This window comes from Gobio gobio, assembly GCF_949357685.1.
Source record: "Gobio gobio genome assembly, chromosome: 19".
Taxonomy (NCBI): Eukaryota; Metazoa; Chordata; class Actinopteri; order Cypriniformes; family Gobionidae; genus Gobio; species Gobio gobio.
This window is the reverse complement of record NC_137112.1, coordinates 39558835-39585475: the sequence shown is the minus strand read 5'-3', so window position 1 is coordinate 39585475 and position 26641 is coordinate 39558835. Positions and strand designations below refer to the sequence as shown.

At 38.5% G+C, this 26641-nt stretch overlaps 1 protein-coding gene across 1 annotated transcript in view; it reads left to right on the top strand.

The window, feature by feature from the left end:
* pcdh17 (protocadherin 17) overlaps positions 1-3231 on the top strand; it is a 92693-nt gene extending 89462 nt beyond the window's left edge. Inside the window, exon 5 of the mRNA XM_079845309.1 lies at positions 2401-3231. Within this exon, the coding sequence (XP_079701435.1) occupies positions 2401-3101 (701 nt within the window). The 3' untranslated portion in view covers positions 3102-3231. The remainder of the gene's footprint in view (positions 1-2400) is intronic.
* Positions 3232-26641: the final 23410 nt, after the last annotated feature.

Sequence of the window (26641 nt, the reverse complement as noted above, 5' to 3'; positions counted from 1 at the left end):
GATGAAAGGAGGGGAAGACGCGCATACACACACACACATACAGATGCAGTGCCGCACTAGACACTTGGCTCTGTGATATGGCAGGGCTGCCTTGGGATAGCTTCAAAGCCCAGTGACATAAATTTATGATAGCAGCGCCACACTTTTTTGCCAAAACTGAGCTGTTGTTGTTCTACTGAGAGGAGGAGTAAGGAGAGAGGGAGGGTGTACTGTTGAATACATGAGCATGATGGTGGGGAACTGGCTGATTCTTTGCCATCTTTTTGATCATGTTCATAGAAAACTCACTTATTTAGCCAGACAGTTCCCATTCTCCCCTATTTTATATAATTGATGCCTTTGTTTAGCTTATTTGTGGTGTGTGTGTGTGTGTGTTTGTGTGTGTGCATGCTTGCGTGTGTGCGTACGTGCGTGCGTGTATATATAAGATTTTTTTTGGTCACACTTTGTATTAGGGTCCAATTTTCACTAATAACTCATTATTAACTATGACTTCTTCCTCAATTAACTAATAATTACTGCTTATTAAAGGGTTAGTTCACCCAAAAATGAAAATTCTGTCATTAATTACTCACCCTCATGTCGTTCGACACCCGTAAGACCTCCGTTCATATTCGGAACACAAATGAAGATATTTTTGTTGAAAGCTGATGGCTTAGAAAGGCTTCAGATAGGCCTCCATTGGCATTCAGTACATTTACATCCCAAGACCCATAAAAGGCACTTAAAACGTTGTTACAAAGTCCATCTCACCACAGTGACTCTACAATAATTTTACGATGCAACGACAATAGTTTTTGTGCGCAAAAAAAAATCAAAATAACACCTTTATCCAACTTGTTCTTGTCTTCCGTGTGTGCCTCCACGACGCATTCGTGAGAATATGACGCTGATCCGGCGTTCGGACACATGACCTAGAAGCGATTTGTTTACAAGCAGAGGAAGACACGCGTATCTAAGCTGTTGAATTCTACATTGATCGTGCTTTAGGTCTCGGCGTAGTTCTCAAAATGGGGTTAAAGTGTGCATTTCATGGATTCCATGGATTCATGGTAATACAGAATAAGGCTTAATATGTGCTTTATAAGTACTAATAAACAGCCAATATCTTAGTAATATGCATGCTAATAAGTTACAAGTGAGAATTAGACTTTATATGCTTACCAAGGCTGTTTAAAAAAATGATAATACTAAATAAAAAAATTAATATTATGAAATATTGACCCCAATGGTAGTGTATGTATTACTAATAATTCAGCAGAAAAGTATTTTTGAATGATCCATTAAAAGCACCAGCTCATAAGAGTAATTTGTTCATGGATCAGATTACATTGGTTGTTCTGTATGAATGTTCATTGTGGCGGTACAGTGTCTTTTTATCTCACCAAATTCAATTTAGACTGCAAAATCAGATTCACAACTCGGGTAAAATGTGATTTCTTTTGACGTGGCTCTGGTGATTTAGCTCTGCTGAAACGTGGTGCAGGAAACACTGACTCAAGTGTTACGTTACCTCAAGATGTTTTTGCGCTGATGACAGATTTGGTCATTTGTGACAAATAATCTTTCAGTTGAAATCGCTTTAATTGGCGATGTTTTAGTCCCTTAGAACTCATCTTTAATCACCAAAAATATATATTTAACCATTTGTTTCCCTGCAAATAAATGTCTCCATGCCTTAAATTAGCTTGAATGTAACTATACACCCTTGCTTCATTCATTAATATTCAAATAAGCCCCGCCTCCACTCACTCACACACCAGCTCAGAGATACACTCGGTCAACTTAACCGTAGTAAACGCTGCACAATATCATCTGCTCTTTACAACGTTGAACACATAACAGTAATTATTGGATTAGCCTTTTGCTTGACTATGTTATCAAACAGCTAATAATGTGTTGCTAATGTTACACAAACCATGTTTCCAATCGCCATCTCAGGCTGCCTTCTAAAAATCAGTATCCTTAGAAACGCTTTGAACAACTTAGAACGTCAGTGGAGAGAGGCATATAGTTCATCATAACATCGCAATATACATCATATACATAATTCACCTGCTATATTGCTAAAAATATACCGGGATAACCTGGCTTCTCTTGAGACTCCCCTGCTTCGCAGCATAGTAATGATTTCAAACCACGTTTTTGAGACTGTCTTTGGTTCACTGCAGTTTTAAGGAGAATACTCAGCAATGGTGTTGACTTATGAAATTGCACATTTGTCATGTTATTTCATATTAAAAACATCACATAGACATATAAACAACATTAAAAACATGATTTTCACCACAGGAGGTCTTTAATTATCCATAAAAAAAGAAATCATGATTTCCACATGGCTGTTGAAAATGTTTTGTTGATTTTCCAGCAAAATCAATCTTTTTCTCTCTTTTTTTTCAGAGGAGGATTGTGTGAACTGCACAGAGGAGTGTCGAGTGCTGGGTCACTCTGACCGTTGTTGGATGCCCCAGTTTCCCGTAGGGGCTGGAGGAGCAGGAACTCCCCAAGCCGAGGGCTCTGACTACCGCACCAATCTCTTCGTCCCTGCCGGCATGGAAGCGGTCGCAGTGGAGACTGAGACTTACGAGACCGTTTGCAACCCCAACGGCAAAAAAACTTTCTGCACATTTGGAAAGGAGCGTCGGGACCACACCATCCTGGTGGCGAATGTTAAACCCTACCTAAAGACCAAACGTGCCCTCAGCCCTCTCTTGCAGGAAGTCCCGTCTGCCTCATGCAGTCCCTCCAAAGGCTGCAGTACTGGTTCCCCGTGCTCTTCGGCCAAAGGCATGGGCGACGGAGCTGAGGGCAAGCCCAGCACCAGCCACTACGGACCCCCAGATGGACAGTACATCTCCCCCAACAAGCAGAACAAAGAGCAGGGCTACTCCACGCTGCCTCCCTCTGATCCTGTGGCCAAAGTCCTGGCTGAAGCACGTTCGCGGATCAGCCAGGAGACAGCGGTGGAAATGGATTGTGTCTTGGATCAGGGGGGAGGAGAGATGGGCCGTGGCACCATGGATGCAGACCAGGTGGTCAGAGACATCGATAAGCTCCTGCAGGATTGTCGGGGAAACGAAAACACCCCCATCAGAAAGTAAAACGGACTTTGAGCGAGCATAAGAAACCACATAGGAGGTAACATGGACCAAGTCGAGACGCTCTCCGAGTGAGTGCGGCGTAGATAGGGGCGTTTTGTGAGAACAAAATATTTGAGTACTTGAAGATCTGAAAAAAAAACCATAAGGAGCAAAAAAACTGTTCGCTTTTGTTCGTCTGAGCGCCGTGTTGTGTTTTTGGGGGCAAGGGAATTCCTTTGGAGTTGCAGAAGTTGCTGCTTCTGGCTTCTTGCGAGCTTTTTCTTCTTCTTCAAGTGCCCACCAGCTTCAAACTCTTTCTTACAGTGACGTCTTTCTGTCACTCACCTGCAAGATGGAGCGTCCCACCCTTCGCCTCCAGGGACTTTTGGAGGGGAAGCGGGTGGACGAAAACGGTTTGTTATGACAATCGCAAATCAAAAGTGTTCGGGGTGCATCGGACGCCCCAGAACGGTTGGACCACACCAAGACAGAGACTTTCTCTTTAACTTTTACTGGCTTTGTAATATCAGCATAAGAAGTGCAAATGATATCAGCAAACTCTGTGTGTGGGGCCTGGAATCTTTAGGGCGGGGTGGGGAGGGTTGATTATGAAATGTAACCATTCTTCACCTGTCATTTCTAGTCACGTGTAAACTGTGTCCTTCCCCCATGTATACGTACATATGGAACATTCCAAAACGGTGAACCTGTTACTCTCACTTTATTGGTCCTCTGTGATCATCTGTCTTCAGCTTTTCACTACTTTTAAAGTGACTCTTCACGTGTCCGACGTTAAGTTATAACAGTCACTCTCTTGTATATTAGGGACATTTTTCCTCAACTGTGAAAAGATATATCTATATATACATATAGATAAATATATATAAATATATGAACTTATGTATAGTGTCCAGATAACAATGAAAATATTTATACATTTTGTAAAAAAAGATGGAAAAAACATTAATCTCAGAAAAAAAATTGAGGGTGCGCACAGGATGAAAATGCGGTTGAAGATATTTATTAAACTGCAAAGGACACTGTTTTCGATTTCAGAAAAACCACATTAACAACAACAACAACAAAAAAAGATTTTAAAAAAGGAAATGTCCCTTCACATTGTCACTTATACACAATATCATTTTAATGTGTAAAATGTATCCAATTTAATGTGTTTACATCAAAACGACATATTTTTATTGATTTTTCTGCAGTTTCTGTGCATTTGAGCCAAATTGTTACGTGTACAAGAGCTATATTGTGTATTTTATTAAATTAATATATGGTTGTGTTGTAATATACATGGGCTTATATTGTACTTGGCAACTGATGCCTTAGTAGTCGTCAAACTCTATGAGTTTAATTTCCATTCGGTTTCATTCTTGTTTCACTCTTCCGCTCTCGCTTTCTGCTTCGCCTCGCTGCTGTGCGTTTGGACAGGTTATGTTGTTTTAAACACGTGTTGGAAAAGACTGCTTAAATGACATGTTCACTACTTGCTGAACAACTTGTTTTTGTCTACAAGAAACAAAACTAAAAAGAGACTACTACAGTTTGCGTAGTTTTTTTACAATACCAACACAGCTATGGGCAGCTAATTTTACAAAAATGTCTGTTGTTTGGGTTCATTGCAAGTGTTGTTTCCAGCTTTCATGCTCTATTTTGATTCGATGAGCAGAAACAAGTCCTTTGTGAACGTTTAGTGATGCTGTCTAGTCTTTTTAAGGTCATTTGTACTGCAGAGGTCCGGAAGGATTCAGAAGAACATGCTGTTCGTTTCATATTAAGGACCAAAAAGTGGTTCCCTCTGAAGTACTCATGAAACAAATCAGAAATCATTCATCTATCTTTCTTTCTCTCAACAGCCACAAAAACCAGCCACTTTTCAAAAAAAAAAAACCTTTTGTGCTGTTCCACAACCCAGTAAGCTGTCTTTTTGCGTATTGCCTCAATTCTCTGTTGATTTTAAATTCACTATGAGATGAAAATTGACTATTCTAATTGACAGTACTTATTGTAAATTATTTATCCATGCACATCATACGCCCTCATATATCTTTAATCAAAATAACTTCCCTTCCCTCTTGCAACTACTTCTCTTCTTTTCTCTGCTCACATGGGTTCAACCAATATCAAACCTCAATGATCCAGCCATCCAATCAATTCCTTCCAAAGTCCAGTCCAACATTTGTTCTTGTCTGAGAAGCCGTTTCACTCGGATATACCTCACAATAGGGAAGAAAAGACTCAACTTTCGTTTCATGCCGACTTCAATACAAGGGGAAGTCACAACACATGTTGAAAGCATATGCATGTCCATACATTTAAATATTGAATCAACACACGTATCACTCACCATTTTGGTCATCCACTGAGCTTTTTGCAATGGGTTCTGCAAAGTTTTCTTATTTGCTGCCTTTGAATATAGCCAAAAGCGAAGGGAACTTAAAAGACAGCATAATTAAACATAGCTTTTGAAGCAACCTCGGCTCACAGAACTGTCGTTTTCATCTTTCCCACATCAAACGGAGCTCAGTTGTAGCAGCTCAAGCTATCCATCCAGTTTAGTTTATAATGCCCATAATGACCTTGTGCACTCTCCTCATATCATAGCATTTGAGAATATAAACAATGAATATATGAATAGATATATAGTATATATTTCTATATGTTATTAGATCAGTACCCTGCCCACACAGTGTACTTTGGGATTTGAACTATTCCCAGGCACAGCAATTAAATGAAAAAGCACTCCTTGTAAACGAACGGCGGTTATATGTTATGTTTCCAAAGTTTTGACGCACTGTGACTAAAATGAGCTGCCACAATCACAAAAGAAGCAGAAAAAAACTCAAGGGGAAGAAAACAGTTTTCATGATCGGCTATTTATGTCATCAGAATGCGTTGCCCGCGGTGTGCGTTAAACACAGGTCGCCCTGCACAGCTGCCACAGGGATGGGAACAAAACTTCTCTCATCTTCCATAAAGACACAATCGCGTCTGTTCCATTATTTATTTATATATCTGTTGGTTTATTTATATATTTATTCATTGTTCTATCCGTGCATGTATTCCTGCTTCAAAGGAGGCTCTCCTAGACTTTCTCCTTTGTTTTGTTTTCTCCTCGTTTCGTTCTTTATTTCCCACACAGTGGGTTTATCAGTACCCGGGAAAAGGAGATAGCAAAAAAATCAGTTTGTTGCGAGAAACTGAAAGAGAAGCATATCTAAATGAGTTTTTTTTCTAAACATAGTGATGAGTCTGACATGCCGACACACTTGACACAACCGCAACAAATAACAATACACAGCACGGCGGTTGCGGCTCAGATCTCGCTGTGGTGTGTGACACAAGCACTTTTTATTTTCGACTGAGCTGATTCTCCGTGATCAGCGCACTGCCATGCGTCAGTCTGTTTCATTTACACAAACAACGCCTTCAAAAGACATCAAGGTTCTTAAGAACGCTTAAACCCGAAGCCACACAGATAGAAATAACTTCCCTGCTTGTCGCTCGTCTCAGTTTGTTTCCTTTTTATACCTTTAGTTAAATTTAATTTTTTATTGCTCTTGAATGTGTGAGGTGGATGCCTCTGTCTATTTGTGTGTGTGAGAGAGAGAGAGTTTGTGTGTTAAATCTTCTAGTTACCCAGAATTCAGTCTCTTTGCCATACTGGGGGTGGTAGTGGCCTAATGGTAAGAGAGTCAGACTGGTAACTGTTAGATTTCAGACAAGGTGCCAGAGCAGTGGAAGGGGCATCTCCCAACTTTCGAGTTCATTGCTTTCCCCATGCTCTATCCTTTCTTCGAAGCCAAAGCCAAAAGCTCCCTTGTTCTGCCTCCTCTGCCAGTCCAAGTGACTTCAGAAAAGTGTGTATACCAATGCAGGAAGCTGCAAATGTCATGTGAAAATCATGACAAACCTTCACTAGCAATGATAATACATCAAAGGCTGCAGAGAGGGTTTTAAAAAAGTTTGACTTAAAACCCCAATAAAAAAATATCTACTATAATGAATATAATCAATAGTGCTGTCAATCTGTTTCTGTAATTAATCAAGATTAATCATGATGAGTTTTGTTAATATTTTTATATTGTAATAATTTCACAGTTACTCTCCAAGTTAATGTAGAAACAACTTTAAGAGAGTATATTTTAAATATTTCTTTAATGGCATTTTTTTTATGAATGAAGGTCAGTATCACTGATACTAATAATGGTACTGTCGCTATGAAATTGATAATTTTAAACATTAATGATAGATGTTCAACATTACATAATTGAAAGCTATCAATTTAAACATTTATTAGGCATTGAAAAAAAAAACCTTTTAATTTAAGTGAACTTAAAACAATCTTCACATAAACCCATTATAATAAATGTCATATTTACCAGTGGCCTTCCTACCTAACAGGTAGGACATATACATAAATTGAATAAAGTTATCAGTATATTAACAGTAATAAATTAAATATAGATGCATCGTTATTTAAGCTACAATTCTGTCACCTTTGTTCTTTGATTAACTTTAATGACAGACATCATTAGTGGCTGCTGTCACTTTAAGATCTGCCGCTGCCGAACATGACACGGAGCTGACGCATTGTCACACACGTCTCATTTTCTCACAGCTCTTTAAGTTAATTTAAGACATTATTTAACTGTGCTATTTATTTAAGACTGCTCCATTTTGGCATGATTCTGTGTTATTTTTTTATTCAAGTGCGAAAGAGAACTCGATTCTGCACTCTTAAAAATGTTATGATAAAAACAACCCAAGTTGGGTTGAAAATGTTCTAACCCAGCAATTGGGTTGTTTTAAGCAAACATTTAACCCAACCGCTGGGTTAAAATGACCCATTCACTGGGTTAAAACAACCCAATTGCTGGGTTAGTCCATTTTCAACCAAACTTGGGTTGTTTTAACCCAGCATTTTTTAGAGTGTGGTGCACATCTTTCTGTGTGTTGTGTGTGTCAGGAAATAATAGTGTGATCATGTAATGTAACACTAGTCCAAGGATGACAGAAAAATGGATGCTGTGCTAATTGCATTAAATAGTTTTAATGCGTTAAAGGTGCAGTGTGTGAATTTTAGCAGCATCTAGCGATGATGTTGTGAATTGTAATCACCCACCCCGACCTTTTGGGATTTTTGGGTATGTTTACATGACAACGATGTACTAAAAGTAGAAAAGTTTTTCCCATAACGTTGTCAAAATTGATCCCTGTTCACACAGATACGCGAAAACAATAAAAAAAACACTGTATTATTCATGCCAGGACAGTACTCGACAAAGTCACTTTGTAACTTTGTAAAGAAAAACTACACGCCTGTAAACTGAACATGTAATACGCATGCGCAGGACATCAAAAATTCACATTTTTGTAGTTTACACAGAGATGAGAACGGCATCTTTTTAAAAACTTGAAGTTTTCAGGCCATCAAAACACTGTTGAGATGTAAATGAACGGCCAAAACACGTTTTCCGTTTAATTTTGAAAACGGGAATCATATAAACGGCAGCTCTTTTTCTGCTACCATCAAAACACAATACAAATAAATACACAGCATAAAAACTGAATTCAACCGAGCACACTGCACACTATATTGTATCCCACAATGCAATGCACTTAAGTTGATTTCCATACGATGAACAAGCCAGAAGCAACTGAGATTGACTTGCATTGTTTAATTGGGCTGCCGAATGTTATGACAGTTTTACATCAAATTTAATTAAAATGCAATATAATTTTATTTAAAAAAAAATAAATGTTATTTTTAAGATAATTGGCTGTCACTCACTGAAATAAATATGTGATATGAGTCATGTAGCATGCAATTTTTTGAAGCAATTAAAGTTCAATTATTTAAAGTAACATTTCACCTCCTTGTTTTGAATAGCAGCCAATATAAAGTATATACTGTGCAGTATTTGGTAATTGGTAAGCTATGGAATACTATTCTTAACAGTCATATTGGTTTATTTTCTGGGGTCACATGAGGCCCCCAATTCAGGACCGGCCACTAGCACTGCCTGAACATGCACCGTTCAGTCCTCAGCTGAAGTGGAAGGCATGGTTTATTATGCCAGCCTTGTGAGCTATTTGCTGTCTAATGGACTATAAGTTGCTGAGGTCGACACATAGTTTGAGATCCAGCATAAAGCAGTTTCCTCATTATTGTCTAATTATACTCAGTAGGCATGGAGAGAGATTGATTGCAGTATCAGTGAACAGGGGTATTTTTGGCCATCAAAGTATAATGCATAAATCCATAATTGAATGAGACTTTATACAAACCCCGTTGCTCGCTACACGCACACAAAAAAAACAAAAAAACACAACCAAAAAAAACACAAAGCACAGGCTGTATGTTGAGCTGCTATTGTCTATGGCTGTATTCTATGTGATCTATGACATTAAAAACTAAAATATCTTATTAATAGATGCGTCTCCATGCTTCTTGACATCGTTGTGCCATGGCACACATTCAAAAGATTAAAAGTCAGCTGCCTCATCTAGGTTTTCCGTTGACGAAGATGGCGATTTTTTATTATAGCGCAAATCTGCAGTGAATTCCCGTAGTATTGGTTATCCCATGTTATTCCCACCCGCTTCTGGAATCTGATATCTGATATTTTTCTTCTTCTTCTTTTTTCAGAACATGGACGATATCTTTAAAGTTTAGCTCCGGGCTAATGATTCTTAATTTATCTCATTAGTTCACATTCCCACCACTCAGAGAGATTAAAGCGCGAAGGTAGCCCACAGGCACGAGTCAGGCAGCGGTTTAAGTCGAGCGTGAGGATGCTCTGAATCACAAAGATGGCACTTCTGCACAGTTCAGATGCTCCAGGCGCCCGACCAGAGGAACCTACAGGCAGGTTTATACACGAGAGCAGCTTTACTAAAATGACAGACAAGGATTATAACGTAAACATCATTCCTCTTTGCATAATGCGGGGTGTTTTTTATTTTTGTTATTTTTTTTTGGCCCATTAAAGATAGTAGTTTTTGCTCACTTGTACAATGGGCTCTGCTTCCAGGTGGTCTGGAACAGAATGCTCAGCAAAAAGAGTTTGATTGTTGGAACATATATATATAAGATCTAAGGAAAAGAACAAACCCGAGTCAATCTGTGTAACAATATCTTATATTTTTATAATATAATATATATATATATATATATATATATATATATAAGATAAATCATTTTTATTGACATTTATGGTTCCATGAAGAACCTTTATATACTGATCAGGCATAACATTATGACCACCTTCCTAATATTGTGTTGGTCCCCCTTTTGCTGCCCAAACAGCCCTGACCCATCGAGGCATGGACTCCACTAGACCCCTGAAGATGTGCTGTGGTTTCCTCATTATTGTCTAGGTGGTATGTGTCAAAGTAACATCCACATGGATGGCAGGACCCAAGGTTTCCCAGCAGAACATTAGGCAAAGCATCACACTGCCTCCGCCGGCTTGGCTTCATCCTGGTGCCATGTGTTCCCCAGGTACGCAACACGCACCCCGGCCATCCATGTTATGTAAAAGAAACATAATTCATCAAACCACGCCACCTTCTTCTATTGCTCTGTGGTCCAGTTCTGATGCTCACATGCCCACAACTGTGATGCACTGTGTATTCTGACACCTTTCTATCAGAACCAGCATTAACTTTTTGAGCAATTCAAGCTACAGTAGCTTGTCTGTTTGATCGGACCACACGGGCCAGCCTTCGCTCCCCTGCATCAGTGAGCCTTGGCCACCCATGACCCTGTCGCCGGTTTACCACTGTTCCTTCCTTGGACCACTTTTGATAGATACTGACCACTGCAGACCGGGTATATATATATATATATATATATATATATATATATATAAATATATATAAATATATATATATATATATATATATATATATATATATATATATATATATATATATATATATATATATATATATATATATATATATATATATATATATATATATACCTTATAGCACATTAATATCAGATTAAACTGCTCAAATCGACCATTTAAAAATGTCTTTGTGGATTGTTCTGTTAGATTTCAGAACTTTAAAAAGCTATATTTATTCAGTACCCAGCAGATGATTTTACTCAGATTGGGAATACATTTCTGTGGGTAAAACGATTTGCAGCTGAACAAATTCAATTGGACACTGATATCAGTAGCCCTGTGAAATTAAACACAAAAGTAACTCACTTCCCCGTTTCTAAGCTAATTAAGAATTTCATGAAAATGCGTAATGCGCGGTACAATATTTATTTTTTTAAATTAATGTTGGATGAAAATTCATTTCCATCTCTTATCTTGTATTTGCTTCAATTTGCAGGCGCATTTCATGTGCATTCCTTCTTGTTTGTATATATCAGTAGCTTGGGGGCAGGTATTAATTAATGAGAGGGAGGATTCTGGGAGAAATAAAGTCTGGTCTTTTGCACAGTGCTTTCTGGTGCCAAGCTCATTTAGCTCGGAGCTTTTTCTCTGGGTGCCTGTACGCTGTAAGCTAGGCAGACCTCTAGCTATGGCTTAAACACTGGGGCAACTAACAAGCATCACTATCTGAACTGTGCAAGAACTGCTTAACTTTACAAGTCATTAACAACCTAGCAGATTTGGCGAACTTATTTAAATAAGATAAAGTCTTATTAGTAATCCGCCGTGAAGTCCACACCAGTGCAGGCTTGGCACATAGGCATTTAGAAGAGGCAATATAGAAATGCACGAAAGGGCACCATTTGGGAACCATATTTGCATTAGTTTGAACATAAAACCAATTGCATGAAACAGTTTTACATTGATATACATTACTATGCAGTATACAAAAGGATTTCAGTCAAAAATGCAATCACGAAGCAACCTCTAACAGGAAATGATGTTAGCAGCTTCATGAATGGCAACCAGAATGACCTTGTTTTGCACACCAAGGTGACACACCACACCACGAAGATGCTAACACAAGAAGTAATCTTAGCCACTCGCTTGCTTGCGTGCTGAAACACCCATGTCATCAAACAGCCGAAACAGAAGCAGAGGAAAGCCGATACGCCTCAATGTGAGGGAAAGAGAATCTGCATTCATGGCCTTTTTGTGTGTGATCGGGTGAGACCTTGATTAAACCAGATGAGGAAACTTCCCTCCACGTGTCCTTTGAGAAGAGCCTTGTTTTGCAGTAGAAATGTTTAATGATATCTCTGTAGGCATCAAAATGAAGCAACAGCAGAACAGAGATGGACAACAGCAGCAAAAAAAGTTCCAATTACCAATATCAGATCATCGCACAGCGGCCATGTTTTTTTTTTTATTGGATTAAGTGAAATGTCAGGCAGCTAATTAGAGAAGTCGAACGTACTCTGCCCGGGTAGAGGAGGGGCGTCATATCCCCAACATTACATTCAAAAGGTTAATCTCCAAACCCTTCGAAAATATTGTAGCCTGAGTGTAAAGTGCAATATCTGTCTGTCTGCCTGTCTCACTGTCTATGTGCTTTACTTAGAAAATGTCTTCCACCTGATGTCTCTGAGCTCTCACTCTGCTATGCAAGAACTAGTAATGGGGAATGTATATGCATTTAGCAAAATCAGTACTACAATGAATCAGTACTACTATATGGATTCCGCAGACTCATTTGTCTGGCTTTCATATTAGAATTAGTAACTAGCTAAATCACCTCAAAGTCAGCATGAAATCTGTTTTTCGAAATGCATGTTATTGATCTCATCGTGAAGCATTCAACCTTTCATCAAAGATGAACTTTTGTGTTGTGGTCATATTGACCCTATTTTACGGTTTCTATGCAATTTGCCAAAAATCAACACTTTGAAAAACAGCAAAGAGTCTACCTTTATTGTAGCTTGTCAAACACTTCAAACCATGTTATGTCTGGTTCTCCAGCGTTTGATAACCAGACATAACCAAAAGGCAGAGGCTATTGACACTAAGTATAAATAGCAAAAAAATATGACTTATACAATACTGTTATATGTTATACTTGTAGTTATAGAGCCAGTGTTGCTGTTGTGAGCTGATCAGGACCCTCAAACAAACAGAGCAATGATGACACCTATGTTACACTTTAGGGGGAATTTTAGGTATCAAATTTGCTGCTTTAGTCTCATATTCTCATTTCCTCTTTCATTGCACAACGGGGCAGGGGGTGTACGTTGCACGTTTAAAATTTGTACTGTTTCCGAAATTCAATTTGTGCTTAAATTTCTACAGTCAATTACAATTTAAGATTGGTCTGGATGCCAGCCGAACTTAACCCCGCCCACAACATTGGAGGTCGGGAAGTTCGGTCCGTTGATCCGTTGTGGAGCAACTATGCCCGAACAGGAGCTGTTCAGATCAATCAAATTGTCAGGGCGGGCTTTATACGATGATGGACAGATGATCAACAGTAATGTAACATCTACGTCACCAAAGAACGATTGGTTTGAATTTTTTCTAATCCTAAACAAAGAACTTGTTTGTATATTCCTTCACCTTTTCTATTTCTCTCAAAAATGATGTTGGTAAGTACACTCTAAAAAAAAAACGTTCTATATGGCACCAAAAATAGTTCTTGGCTCGTAATCATAGGGGAACCTTTTTTAGTGCTATATAGCGGTTCTTCAGAGGTTCTTCAGCGGTTCTTCAGAGGTTCTTCACCGGTTCTTTGACTAAGGTGCTATATAGCACCTCTGAAGAACCACTGAAGCACCAAAATTGGTGCTATATAGCACTAAAAAAGGTTCCCTTATGATTACGAGACTTTTTTTTTAGAGTGTACTCCATGTGACCTTACTTTTTTTTTTTTACAACGCCGGCAAAGATTGTTTACACTCATCTTCTTCTACTTCTTCTAGCGTGAGTGCAGTTGATAACTATGCATCGCTCAACATATTTCACTTATTCCGTTGCTCTGATTGGTTGTAGTTCTATCCAATTGAGTGCTGAGGCATTTTCTTTCCTGGTTCTGTTGAAACGCTCCATAATCACAGCCCAATGGAGCAGAATCAGACTCATATTCTGACTAGAATCTGAGTGTGACGACGTCAGGCTAATTTAAGATGGTTTAGCATGTGAATTTGGACACAACGTTGCTTTCAGACATCTTTCCATCCATCTATGAATCCATTTATCAGATAAATGATCTGCGCTTGCTTTGATGGGACGGCAGAACCACTGAACCTGAGGGCTATTATGACTGTCGTCTCCACCCAGTCGCTCAACACACACGGCAGCGATCCGTGACAAACAGGTTGTGCTCCCGTGCCACCCCAGGCTTCTATTTTTTATGCCTTAGTTTTACAGACTATAAACGACAGCCAGCACGCACACATCTGCTCGCTAAAAGATGCTCTCTCTCCTAACAAAGCAGCAGTCAGAAGATAATGAGTCCTGACAAGTCCATAGATGTGAAGGATTGCGTATGCCAGAGAAAATGAAAAGGTCAGTAAGCAGTGAGGAAACTTAATATGAAGTAGACATATGAATCCTATCCAAAAAATTATTGCCATTAGCAATGACCAGCAACGCCCGTCACCGCCAAATCAATTCATAAATATATACAGAGATTACTCTCTCCCTAATTCAGCTCGAAGGGCTTTGCTTAATGTGACCGGTACCTTTGAGTGCTGCTCTTATAGGGCAAAGTCCTCAGAAAAACACTGATAAAATATTATTTAGGCAGCAAATGAGATCCTGTGAGATTCTACAATAAGAATCGAATCAGAGGAGCAGTTTGTTGCACTCTGTAGTGCAGTATTAAATAATTAATTCACCCAAAAATGAAAATTCTGTCATCATTTACTCACCCTCATGTTGTTCCAAACCAATAAGACTTTCGTTCATGTTCAAAACACAAATAAAGACACTTTTAATAAAATCTGAGCGATTTCTGTAACTCCGTTGACAACTACACAATGCACAACTTCGATGCTTCAAAAAGTTCATAAAGAACAGAATGATTTAAGGCTTTTATTCACATATGAACATTCATCAAATCACAAATCAGATCTGGTAAGTGGAACTCACGCATGTTTGCTTGACGTGCGAGAACCAATGAGGTTCATTCTTGTGTTAAGCTGAACGTTTGAGCTTCTGCAAGAGCCAATGAGGTTCATTCTTGTGTGTTACACAGCACGTATGAGCTTCTGCAAGAGCCAATGAGGTTCCTTCTTGTGTTATGCAGCACGTTTGAGCTTCCGCACGAATCAGTGAGGTTCATTCTCGTGTTACGCAGCACGTTTCAGCTTCTGAAAGAGCCAATGAGGTTCATTCTTGTGTTACGCAGCACGTTTGAGCTTTCCCAAGAACCAATGAGGTTCATTCTCGTGTTACGCAGAACGTTTGAGCTTCCACAAGAGCCAATGAGGTTCATTCTTGTGTGTTACACAGCACGTATGAGCTTCTGCAAGAGCCAATGAGGTTCATTCTTGTGTTATGCAGAACGTTTGAGCTTCCGCAAGAGCCAATGAGGTTCATTCTTGTGTGTTACACAGCACGTATGAGCTTCTGCAAGAGCCAATGAGGTTCATTCTTGTGTTATGCAGCACGTCTGGGCTTCCGCATGAATCAGTGAGGTTCATTCTCGTGTTACGCAGCACGTTTGAGCTTCAGCAAGAGCCAATGAGGTTAATTCTTGTGTTACCCAGCACGTTTGAGCTTTCCCAAGAACCAATGAGGTTCATTCTTGTGTTACGCAGCACGTTTGAGCTTTCGCAAGAACCAATGAGGTTCATTCTCGTGTTACGCAGCATGTTTGAGCTTCAGCAAGAGCCAATGAGGTTAATTCTCATGTGTTACGAAGCACGTTTGAGCTTTTGCATGAACCAGAGGGACATTCTTGTGTGTTTTGTTCAATTCATATGGATTCGTTTAACAATCTATTTATGAACATTTTGAAGCACCAAAGTGGTAGCTGCGTATCAACAAAGGCACATGCATCGCTCAGATTTTATATATCTTCATTTTTTATATTTCTTTAATATATTAATTTATGTTCCGAAGATGAACGTGAGAAAATGATAACGGAATTTGGGTGAACTTATCCTTTAAGCATACCTGCTTGACATGTCTTTACTGTCACTTTTGATTAATTTAATGCAAATGTGCTGAAGTAAAAAGAAATAATACAGACCCCAAAACGTAGAAAATTTCTCCTCAAATAACAAATGTACTAAAGCATTAATATAAGTGCGGCAACCATTTTTAACATTCCTTTTTTGTAAGCTCTACACTATTACAATTTTTATTTCTCCTAAATCCAAGTCACCCAAGATAAAGTTGGGAATGAAACATAAATGAGGACTCTATTAAATCTCATGGGAAGCTACACCTTGCCCTACATACTTACATGGAGTGCCACTATAACGAGCAATGAGTTGCCAGGCAAAATACAGAACATATGCAAGCATATGCTCATCAAATGGCTACTCATCAGATCAGCTGAAGATGGATTTTTAACAATTCTAGGTTGATGATCTGTGGTAATGTAAGGAACACTAAAATCATTAAAAACTACACATTGTGTTTGGTGATGTTACTCTCATGCATTGGCACAGAAACCTACCCATTATTCACAGTTGTCAATGTGGAGGTAGAAAAGTTAGAGGTGTCATTTTTCATGCTGCGTCGTAGCGCTTTGTTCTGAGCACCAGCCAATATGAGGACATTCCTCACTGGAATTAATAGTCCGTGATCCTAAAGAACGAATGGAAAAATGAAAGAAAAAGAAAAAGGTGGTGAGATAAACGAGGATGACAACCTTAAAAGAAGAGTTCACCCAAAAACACCATAAAAGCCTCATGGAAGTGGTCCATATGACTAATAAACTTTAAATCTTCTGAAGTCGTACGATATCTTTGCGTGAGGAACAAACCAAAATGCTATTTATTTAATGATAATATTTTATGGCCATGTTTATATTTCAAAAAATCTCCACCAGCTTTGACATCAATCATGCTAAATGCTATTGGTTCTCAAATATCGTAAACAAACCAGACCCGAGAATGAGATTTGAGAGATTTGTTGGATATAAACAGTGTTGACTTAGAGTGTGTTTTTCTATTCACTGCGTTACTTGTCCATAGTTTTTCTATGTAAACACGTGCTTGACATGTTTGACCATTGTGCTCATGTCTTGTGTTTTTGTAGCGTCTCCTGCATAACATCCTATCAGGTTCAAAGAAGTTCAACTTTTAAAAACTGGATCTCTAGACCTTGCGTTTTTTTCCACGTTTAGCCCCTGAGACTGTTGAATCTATCAATCTACTGTAGCTGTCATTGGTAAAACATGGTCCAATAGCGCAGTAGTTTTCCATCAATGATACAAGTAGGGTAACCTGCCAATAATTCACACACCTTGAACACTCACACACTCTTTCTAATTTCCCTTCAGGCACCAATATCTGGAATGCAAATTGAAGACGCATAATCACATTTAAATTAATACTTACTGCATTCTGCCCCCCTTTTTTCCATTTAAACTTTGTGTTGACACTTGTGCTGCTCTCCCAGAGACCACATCCTGAGACATCTAATTAAGTTTGCTTTGTTATGGAACGCTAAGGCAAACAACAACACAAGGTAATTAAAGCCCCCCATCACCACTCTTTTGTTTTGGCCCAAGTGACCTGCTATGAGGCCTTGACGGGATTTTAATTCTCTTTATCTCGGGACGCCGGCGTTCGCGTCTCGGCAAACGGGCTGACATGGTAGCTGTCACCCCTCGGAGGAGATTCTAGCCTGGCACGACACTGCTGACAGTGCGATGTCTCTGGTAATTAGGAAGATAGGCCCGCGCATTGCACACATCAGCATGCAGCATCCACTACGTGTCAGACGTACGGGATGAGCAATGCCCGAAATGATCCACTCATGGTAAAGCACTTGACAGAGACATCTTCTGCCAGGACTTTCTTTCACACTTTTAACTCAGAGATCGTCCCATAATTAGCCTACACAAATGAGGAAAACAGTTTTCCACGTGACATTCTGAGTTTGACAATAGTGTGGCCTAAAATGTATTAGGTAGGGATGGGTAAGGTCAACAAGTTTATCTAGATTTATGATATTAAATATTTGTATGTTTTTAATATGAAAATAGGATATAAATAAGCATATAATATATAGCTGTAGCATATCATTGCATATTAATTGTAGATATAGATTCACCCTGTTTTATCAATATAAAAGATGTATAAGCACATTCCTAGAATTTTATTCAAGATGTTATGAAACGTACGTTTTTTAGCAGCAGCTCTGAATAAAACAAAGGTACAGTGAAAATTGCTAAGTTTATTGGCCTTGTAAGACTTATAGGCCTACTCTTGCAATGGAAAGCTAATCGACCCTCATTGTGGCATTAAAAGTGTCTGAGTAACGTCCTGGCGTATTAAATCTGTTATTTTTCCCTCTCACCTCTTCACATATTACTAATAAACTTTCTGTCTATCCGAGGCCTATGACCAAAATAAAGAAATGCTAACAAAGCTGATTAAGTTGGTACAATGTTTCTGGTCTGATTGGTGGGCCGCCGCTCTTTGAAAGCTCCCACGATGACAATGAAAAGCAAAACGAATTGATGAGACAGGCCAGCCTGAGCCCCGGTGGACCCACTATCAAAGCAAATCAGCAGGAGACAAACACAGAGACAAAGTGATGCTAAGCTAACGGTCCAGGAACGCAGACAGAACTACCAGTGAAAACAGCAGTTTGGAGCAGATGTTTCTGGTGTAAATTAATGCATTTATTAGCTCCTAAAATCCCTCCATGGTTGATTTTCTCACTCCAGTCAATGCAGAAGTAAAAACAGGAAGCTAATTAAGCTACTAGCATTACCACACCAAAATATTAAAGGAACAGTTCACCCGCAAATAAAACTATGTCATTATTTACTCACCCATGACATTCCAAAAAGATATGGCTGTACCACAGGCTGTCGAGCACCAAAAGGCACTACAAAATCACTATTAAAGTAATCCATGTGCTATATTCAAGTTATGTGATGCAAGTATTCAAATATATTAGTTTACAAATCATGTACTATGGTAAAAGCATTTTGAGGTCATAACATAAAATATATATATACAGTGGCAAGAAAAAGTATGTGAACCGTTTGCAGAATCTGTGAAAATGGGAATAATTGTAAAAATGCATGTAATTTTTTTATTTAGTACTGTCCTGAATAAGATATTTTACATAAAAAATGTACATATAGTCCACAAGACAAAAAAAAATGCTGAATTTATTACAATTACCCCGATAAAACGTTTATGAACCATTAATTCTCAATACTGTGTGTTGTTACCTGGATGATCCACGGCTGTTTTTTGTTTTGTGATGATTGTTCATGAGTCCCTTGTTTGTCTTGAGCGGTTAAACTGCCCAATGTTCTTCAGAAAAATCCTCCCACTCCTGCACATTCTTCAGTTTTCCAGCATCTTTTTCATATTTGAACCCTCTCCAGCAAGGACTGTATGATTTTAAGATCCATCTTTTCACACTGAGGACAATTGAGGGACTCAAACACAACTATTAAAAAAAGGTTCAAACATTCACTGATGCTCCAGAAGGAAACACAATGCATTAAGAGCTGGGGGGTGAAAACTTTTGAACAGGATGAATGTGTCCACATTGTTCTTATTTTGTTTAAATATTTTTTCATTTAGTACTGCCCTTCAGAAGCAACAGAATATATTTACATGTTTCCCGGAAGACAAATTAAGTAGGCTACAATTTACCTTGATTTTCAAATCCCCCCTGCTCTTCAGTGTTGTTCACTTCACCTGTCAGGGGTCACAATGTTATGCCTGATCAGTGTATATACATAACATACGCATAACATAGTATTTGTGCAAGGAACCACGCATAAATAAGTTTTTATTAATCGATAATATGTTCCTATAATAGGGCTGAGAAGGAATAAATGTATTTGGCGTTTTACTGCCTCTATATTGATTTCAGCTGGAAACTGCAATGAACTGTGTGTATATGTAACATTTTCAGAGTTTTGCAAAAAAGTAAGTAGAGGCACTTTTACCCAATGAGTCTAGGTTAGAGCTTAAAGACAAGTTTTGACAGTTTATAGGAAGATAAAAAGGGCTTTGAAGGTTGAGAATGTGGATCATGTTCCTGTTGGTGTGAAGCTATGTTTTGTGGTCAACACTGATCAGGATTTGACTGACAGCTGAACAGAAGAACTTCGGTGATCGCCAGCAAAACACAATGTGTCTCAGAGGCTAGTGCTGATCGGGTTACACATGGTACATCTTTCTCTCTTCCTCCTCCCCGCTCTCCTGTTGATGCTCCGGAAAACTCGGGCCATTTAATCCACAAGCTCTATCGCCTCAGACAGACAGCACTGTTGTTTGGCGAATAAATCTGATATGGAACTCAATCATCAGGCATCTGATAACTCGGAGCGGCGGTCATGCGATCACCTCCTTGCTGCTGGAACGATTTTTGTGCTCTTTCATTCATCACAGAGAAATGTATAATGCATCTTGCCGAAAGAATGGCATTCATGGGAGCAAATTAACTTGAGTGATCTTCGAGGAGGTGGATGTTGCAATTGTATGATCTGGAACCCCCTCATTAGTTCCAGAACTTCGACCCTCCAAGCATAAAGGAGCTCTCTTCTTCATTACCATCCATGTAGTTATCAAACGCCCCCCTTGGTGTGCGGGAGACGGGCCCATGTCTGATCATCAAGATCAGATTTTTGATAATGATTTCATCCATTTTGCAGTCCCGGGGTGTCGTTAATTCAGAGTCTAAATATATAAACACCTCCCACCCCAGATGGTAGACCATGCTGCCTTTGAACCGTTCAATTTGCAGGGTTTTTGCCTGTGCCGTGGGTAGGAGGGCTGCAGCTGGTGAAGGGGAGAGGAAGAGAGGAAGTGCGTATGTGTAACAGAAAGAGAGAGCTTCAAAAAGAAAGAGATGGAATGTCGTTGTGTGTGTGTGTGTGTGTAATTTCTAGACCACATCAGAGCCTGATGGCCCTATGCAGAGATACTGGAGCAGAAAATTATCTCATGTGTTAGGTCGCATCGCTACCTGTGGTCTGTTCTGTTCCTCTGAAAGAAAAACAACAATGCCAAAGACCGTAATAAATTAAAGATTTAACATTTGATGATACAGGACTCCATCTGTCAATCCTGTTTTCAATATTTAAAACAGCTTCACAAGGAATTTGCAATGAAACCTAAAAAACACAATAAAAAAAGGGAATTTACACTATACAGTTTTAAAATATGTGCTGTGTATTTTAAACAATTATTATTTACAGTACAATAAATCGGAAAATATACTAATTTCAGCTAACGTCCTTTCTGTATGAAAGCCCTTTTCTCCTCAGAGTAAAAATAAATAAATAAATAAATATATATATATATCGCACAATTGTTAGAATTGAAGTCACAATTGTTAGATTTTAAGCAGGGCTCTGAACCGGTTCAAGGAACGAAAACGAAAACCGGAAACAAACGAAATTTTAAGAGGAACAAAAACGGAAACGAAATCAAAATCAATTTGAATCGTTCTGAACAGAAACGTTAATTTGAAATGACCATTAACCGGTTAATAACGTTATTTTTTCGTTCTCTTTAATATTTTAATTTGGCAGTGACCAATCATGAATTGAGTAGTACAACATGTGACGTTGACGGATCAAGCGTGAGTGAAATGCCCGTCATCTATGAATCTAGTAACGCAAGTCAGTGTAGAGCGCGCATTTTCATGCCTCAAGTAGACATTTCTTTCCCCGCTGAGGTCTACAATGAAAGCGCAGGTATTGGAGGACATTCTTTTCGAACGTTTAAATAAGCAGTACGGACTTTAAACTCAAATAGTCTGAATTAGGCTGATTAAGTTTATGGATTTTGTTTAAGCCTGTCCAAGTCAACATTATGAAGCTGCAGACTCGGAGCCTGCTGCATCTACAGTCCCGCACCCAGAGTCCCGCATTCTCAGGCCCCTCGTTTTTCGAGACAGCGCCTCCTGCTGTTCGGAAGATCGTATAACACCTGCACACAGAGTCCCGCATTCTCAGACTCCGGATCCGCAATATAACGGTCTCGCTTCTTTTAAAGTTTTTCAAATAAATTAACACAAAATAATAACAAATTAACATATTTGCGTTCCCTGCTCAGTGCATGTGCCAAAAAACACACTGTGTTCTCTGACTAACAAATTACCCAGTAGTTATTTTTTGAGTGTGGGTGGTAGGCTAGCCTAATCGAAAGAAAATTACTGATGGAAGAGATACAATTACAGATTGAACTATCTTATTATCAATATTAATATTGTGTGATTATTATATTGCCTCAATGTTTTTCAAATTCCAATGTTTCTTTCAGTTCAACCTATGCTAATGGTCTAATTAACATACCATGCTAACATTACAAACCCTGTTTTTTGATATTTTGAATGCAATGCAAAGCTTAACTCAAATAAGAATAGACAAAACACCAATAATAAACAATTCTGTACTTTATTTAACGATCACCTAAACATCACGTTGCTGTAAAAAGGACAAAGAAAAGAAAAAAGTAAGAAAGAATTTTGTTAGTGACTTTACTTTACATCTTCAATTGCATAAGGTAAAATAATAACTTTACTTTCTGCTAGGTGACTGTTTTTTCATTCGTTTGGCAATCGCTCTGTTAAATTCCTCGACTTCACTAAAATAATTGCCATTGTCAAAAATATTGTGTAATAATAAATTATATATTTTTTGCAAATGCAAATTACAAGCATACCTAGGGTGATAAGTAAGGCCACTGAGGAACACCTCCTCAGCTCCTGCCAGGACAATGCCTGCATCTCACATAGGCCATGAATGATGGCCTGTCCATATAAATTAATACATTAATTAATTAACATATAAAACATTGCATATATGGCAATAATACAAACAATCCAATTGACAAACATGTTTGGGCCCACCTCAGGAAACGAAAACTACAAATTAACTCCACTTCATCTGTGAAGTTCAGTTGAGTTTTAGACTTATCCAGCAGAGCTTTGAGGTGCAGAATGTCTGCTGTTGCTTATTGTCCATGTAGACTGGCACACGTGGCTTTGGGGGAAACCACTTTGGTTTCCCATTGAGAACATCCTGTGGGGCAAACAAAAAGTGTTATTTTATATACATTATTTCATATTCATATTATATACATTTATATTTATATTCATAATATATATATATATATATATATATATATATATATATATATATATATATATATATATATATATATATATATATATATATATATATATATATATATATATATATATATATATATATATATATATATATATATATTCAAATATTTATATATTCAGATACAGTTATTTCACCATTTGCAGGATCCTTCATATCAACAACTTCATATCACAGTTTAATTAACATGCATTAATTTTAATATGTAAGTTTTATAAGTAGGCTACTCATTTAAGTAGGCTACATAAATTATATAAAGTAAAAAAATGACATTAATTAATTCAATTTATAGTTTTAAGATAAAAGATTTCATTAAAAAAAGGTCAAACTGTAAATCTGATTAAATAATTAATGATGACATTCTTTGATATTAACACACTCAATGTATTTATTTGGTCTACCTTAATTTTAATCAGATTTTACAATGGCTTGTCTACAAAAAGTCCAAGGTTAAAGGCTAGCTAAGCTATAAACATCTTTACAAATATAAAATGAGCTATTCATGTTGGTGTCGATGAGCTATAAAGTGGTTTGATTAAAAAAGAAATGTGTTAAATAAAAATTGATGATACTCACGTTTCGGCCTAAATCCTTCACATTGCAATTGCATTGTTTACCCGATCCAATTTGATAGAAGGCGCTGTCTCGAAAAACGAGGGGCCTGAGAATGCGGGACTCTGGGTGCGGGACTGTAGATGCAGCAGGCTCCGAGTCTGCAGCTTCATACTACTCGTCCAAGTAGGTTACTAGCATCTATCAAACATTTTTCCTATAGTCTTTCAGATTGCCAATACAGGAGAGGTCAATGTTTTCTATATAGACGGTTGATGCTTTGTATTAAATGGTATGTTATATTGCATTAAATGATCAAGCTTTATTAGCTGACTGAATTTGATTATGTGATGCAAGAACGCGTTGCGCAGTGTTTGCTTTGAAATTAGCAGTTGACGGTGCATTAAAAGAGCAATGGTTATCCAGTTTATTTATTCTTTATTCATGCATTTTTTAAAACAAGTCATGTTGAAAAAAAGTTATGTACAAAGAATGTTATCACTCTTCTGAAAATAATTAGGCATTAGAGGCCACTTTCGATTGTCTAACGCTCCATTAAAACAGGTCCGCTGTTTATGCCTTGTAATTAATGCATGTATTTCTGGTTTTAAAAATGTTATGAAATAAATATTCAAGTTTAATTACCATGTGTTATATTATTATTGGTTGAAAATAAGTCTATTTATACATATTTGTTTAAAGTATAGACTTAATTAAAATAACGTTATTAACCGGTATTTTTTCATATCAAACCGTTTTCGGAACAGTAATGTTTATTGAGGAACGCAAAAACGGAAACGCTATAATATCGATTCTGCTCGGAGTGAACCGATTGATATTTTTTTCCGTTTTTAAGCCCTGATTTTAAGTCATATTGTGAGATATTCACCCATGCTCATATTATCAGCACAGCATCAGTTGTCCGAGAGAAACAGTTCGGTTCAGACGGTGCTATCACGCATGCTCACTTTGCTCAGTCTCTCAGCTCATCGGTTCTCAGTATCAAACGTGTTCGAAAGATTGAACCTGTCCGAAAAAAAACAGTTCTCGATTCTGTGTATAAGTGTGCTGCGCTGAGAACTGCGCAAGCTGAATATGTAGTCTAAATCAGAACTACTGTTTTGATTAATACATTTTAAGATTTATATCAACTTATTTAGAAATTAAATAAGCTGTTCCTGAAAATATCATGCATTATTGATAAAACAAATAAATGTAAATTTTACAATCCATGCATTGTTTCCAAACTTTAAAATAATACAGTGATAAGACAGCAATTATGTGAAGAACATGTTTCAAACATGATTCATTTTATAGCCTTGAACCCTGCATTTCATTCCTCTGAACAAATTACACCATTCTCAGCTCATCGGTTCTCAGTATCGAATGTGTCCGAAAGATCGAAAGTGTTCGAAAGAAACGGATCTCGATTCTGTACTGGTGATCCGAAAACTGCTGTACGTTCGGTAGTACACGCATGCTCGGCTCATCGGTTCTCAGTATCGAACGTGTCCGAAAGATCGAACGTGTTCATCAGAAACGGTTCTCGGTTCTGTACTGGTGATCCGAAAACTGCAGTACGTTTGGTAGTACACGCATGCTCGGCTCATCGGATCATTGGATTATTGGTTCTCGGTATCGAACGTGTCCGAAAGATCGAATGCGTTCGAAAGAAACGGTTCTCGATTCCGTACTGGTGATTCGAAAACTGCTGTACGTTCGGTAGTACACGCATGCTCGGCTCATCGGATCATTGGATCATCGGTTCTCAGTATCGAACGTGTCCGAAAGATCGAACGTGTTCGACAGAAACGGATTTCGGTTCTGTACTGGTGATCCGAAAACTGCTGTATGTTCGGTAGTACACGCATGCTCAGCTCATCGGATCATTGAATTATTGGTTCTCAGTATCGAACGTGTCCGAAAGATCGAATGTGTTCTAAATAAACTGTTCTCGGTTCTGTACTGGTGATCCGAAAACTACTGTACGTTCGGTAGTACACGCATGCTCGGCTCATCGGATCATTGAATTATCGTTTCTCAGTATCGAACGTGTTCGAAAGAAACGTTTCTCGATTCTGCACTGGTGATCCGAAAACTGCTGTACGTTCGGTAGTACACGCATGCTCGGCTCATCGGCTCATCGGATCATTGGATTATCGTTTCTCAGTATCGAACGTGTTCGAAAGAAACGTTTCTCGATTCTGCACTGGTGATCCGAAAACTGCTGTACGTTCGGTAGTACACGCATGCTCGGCTCATCGGCTCATCGGATCATTGGATCATCGGTTCTCAGTATCGAACGTGTCCAAAAGATCGAACGTGTTCGACAGAAACGGTTCTCGGTTCTGTACTGGTGATCCGAAAACTGCTGTATGTTCGGTAGTACACGCATGCTCAGCTCATCGGATCATTGGATTATTGGTTCTCAGTATCGAACGTGTCCAAAAGATCGAATGTGTTCGAAAGAAACGGTTCTCGGTTCTGTACTGGTGATCCGAAAACTACTGTACGTTCGGTAGTACACGCATGCTCGGCTCATCGGATTGGATTATCGTTTCTCAGTATCGAACGTGTTCGAAAGAAACGTTTCTCGATTCTGCACTGGTGATCCGAAAACTGCTGTACGTTCGGTAGTACACTCATGCTCGGCTCATCGGATCATCGGATCATCGGTTCTCAGTATCGAACGTGTCCGAAAGATCGAACGTGTTCGACAGAAACGGTTCTCGGTTCTGTACTGGTGATCCGAAAACTGC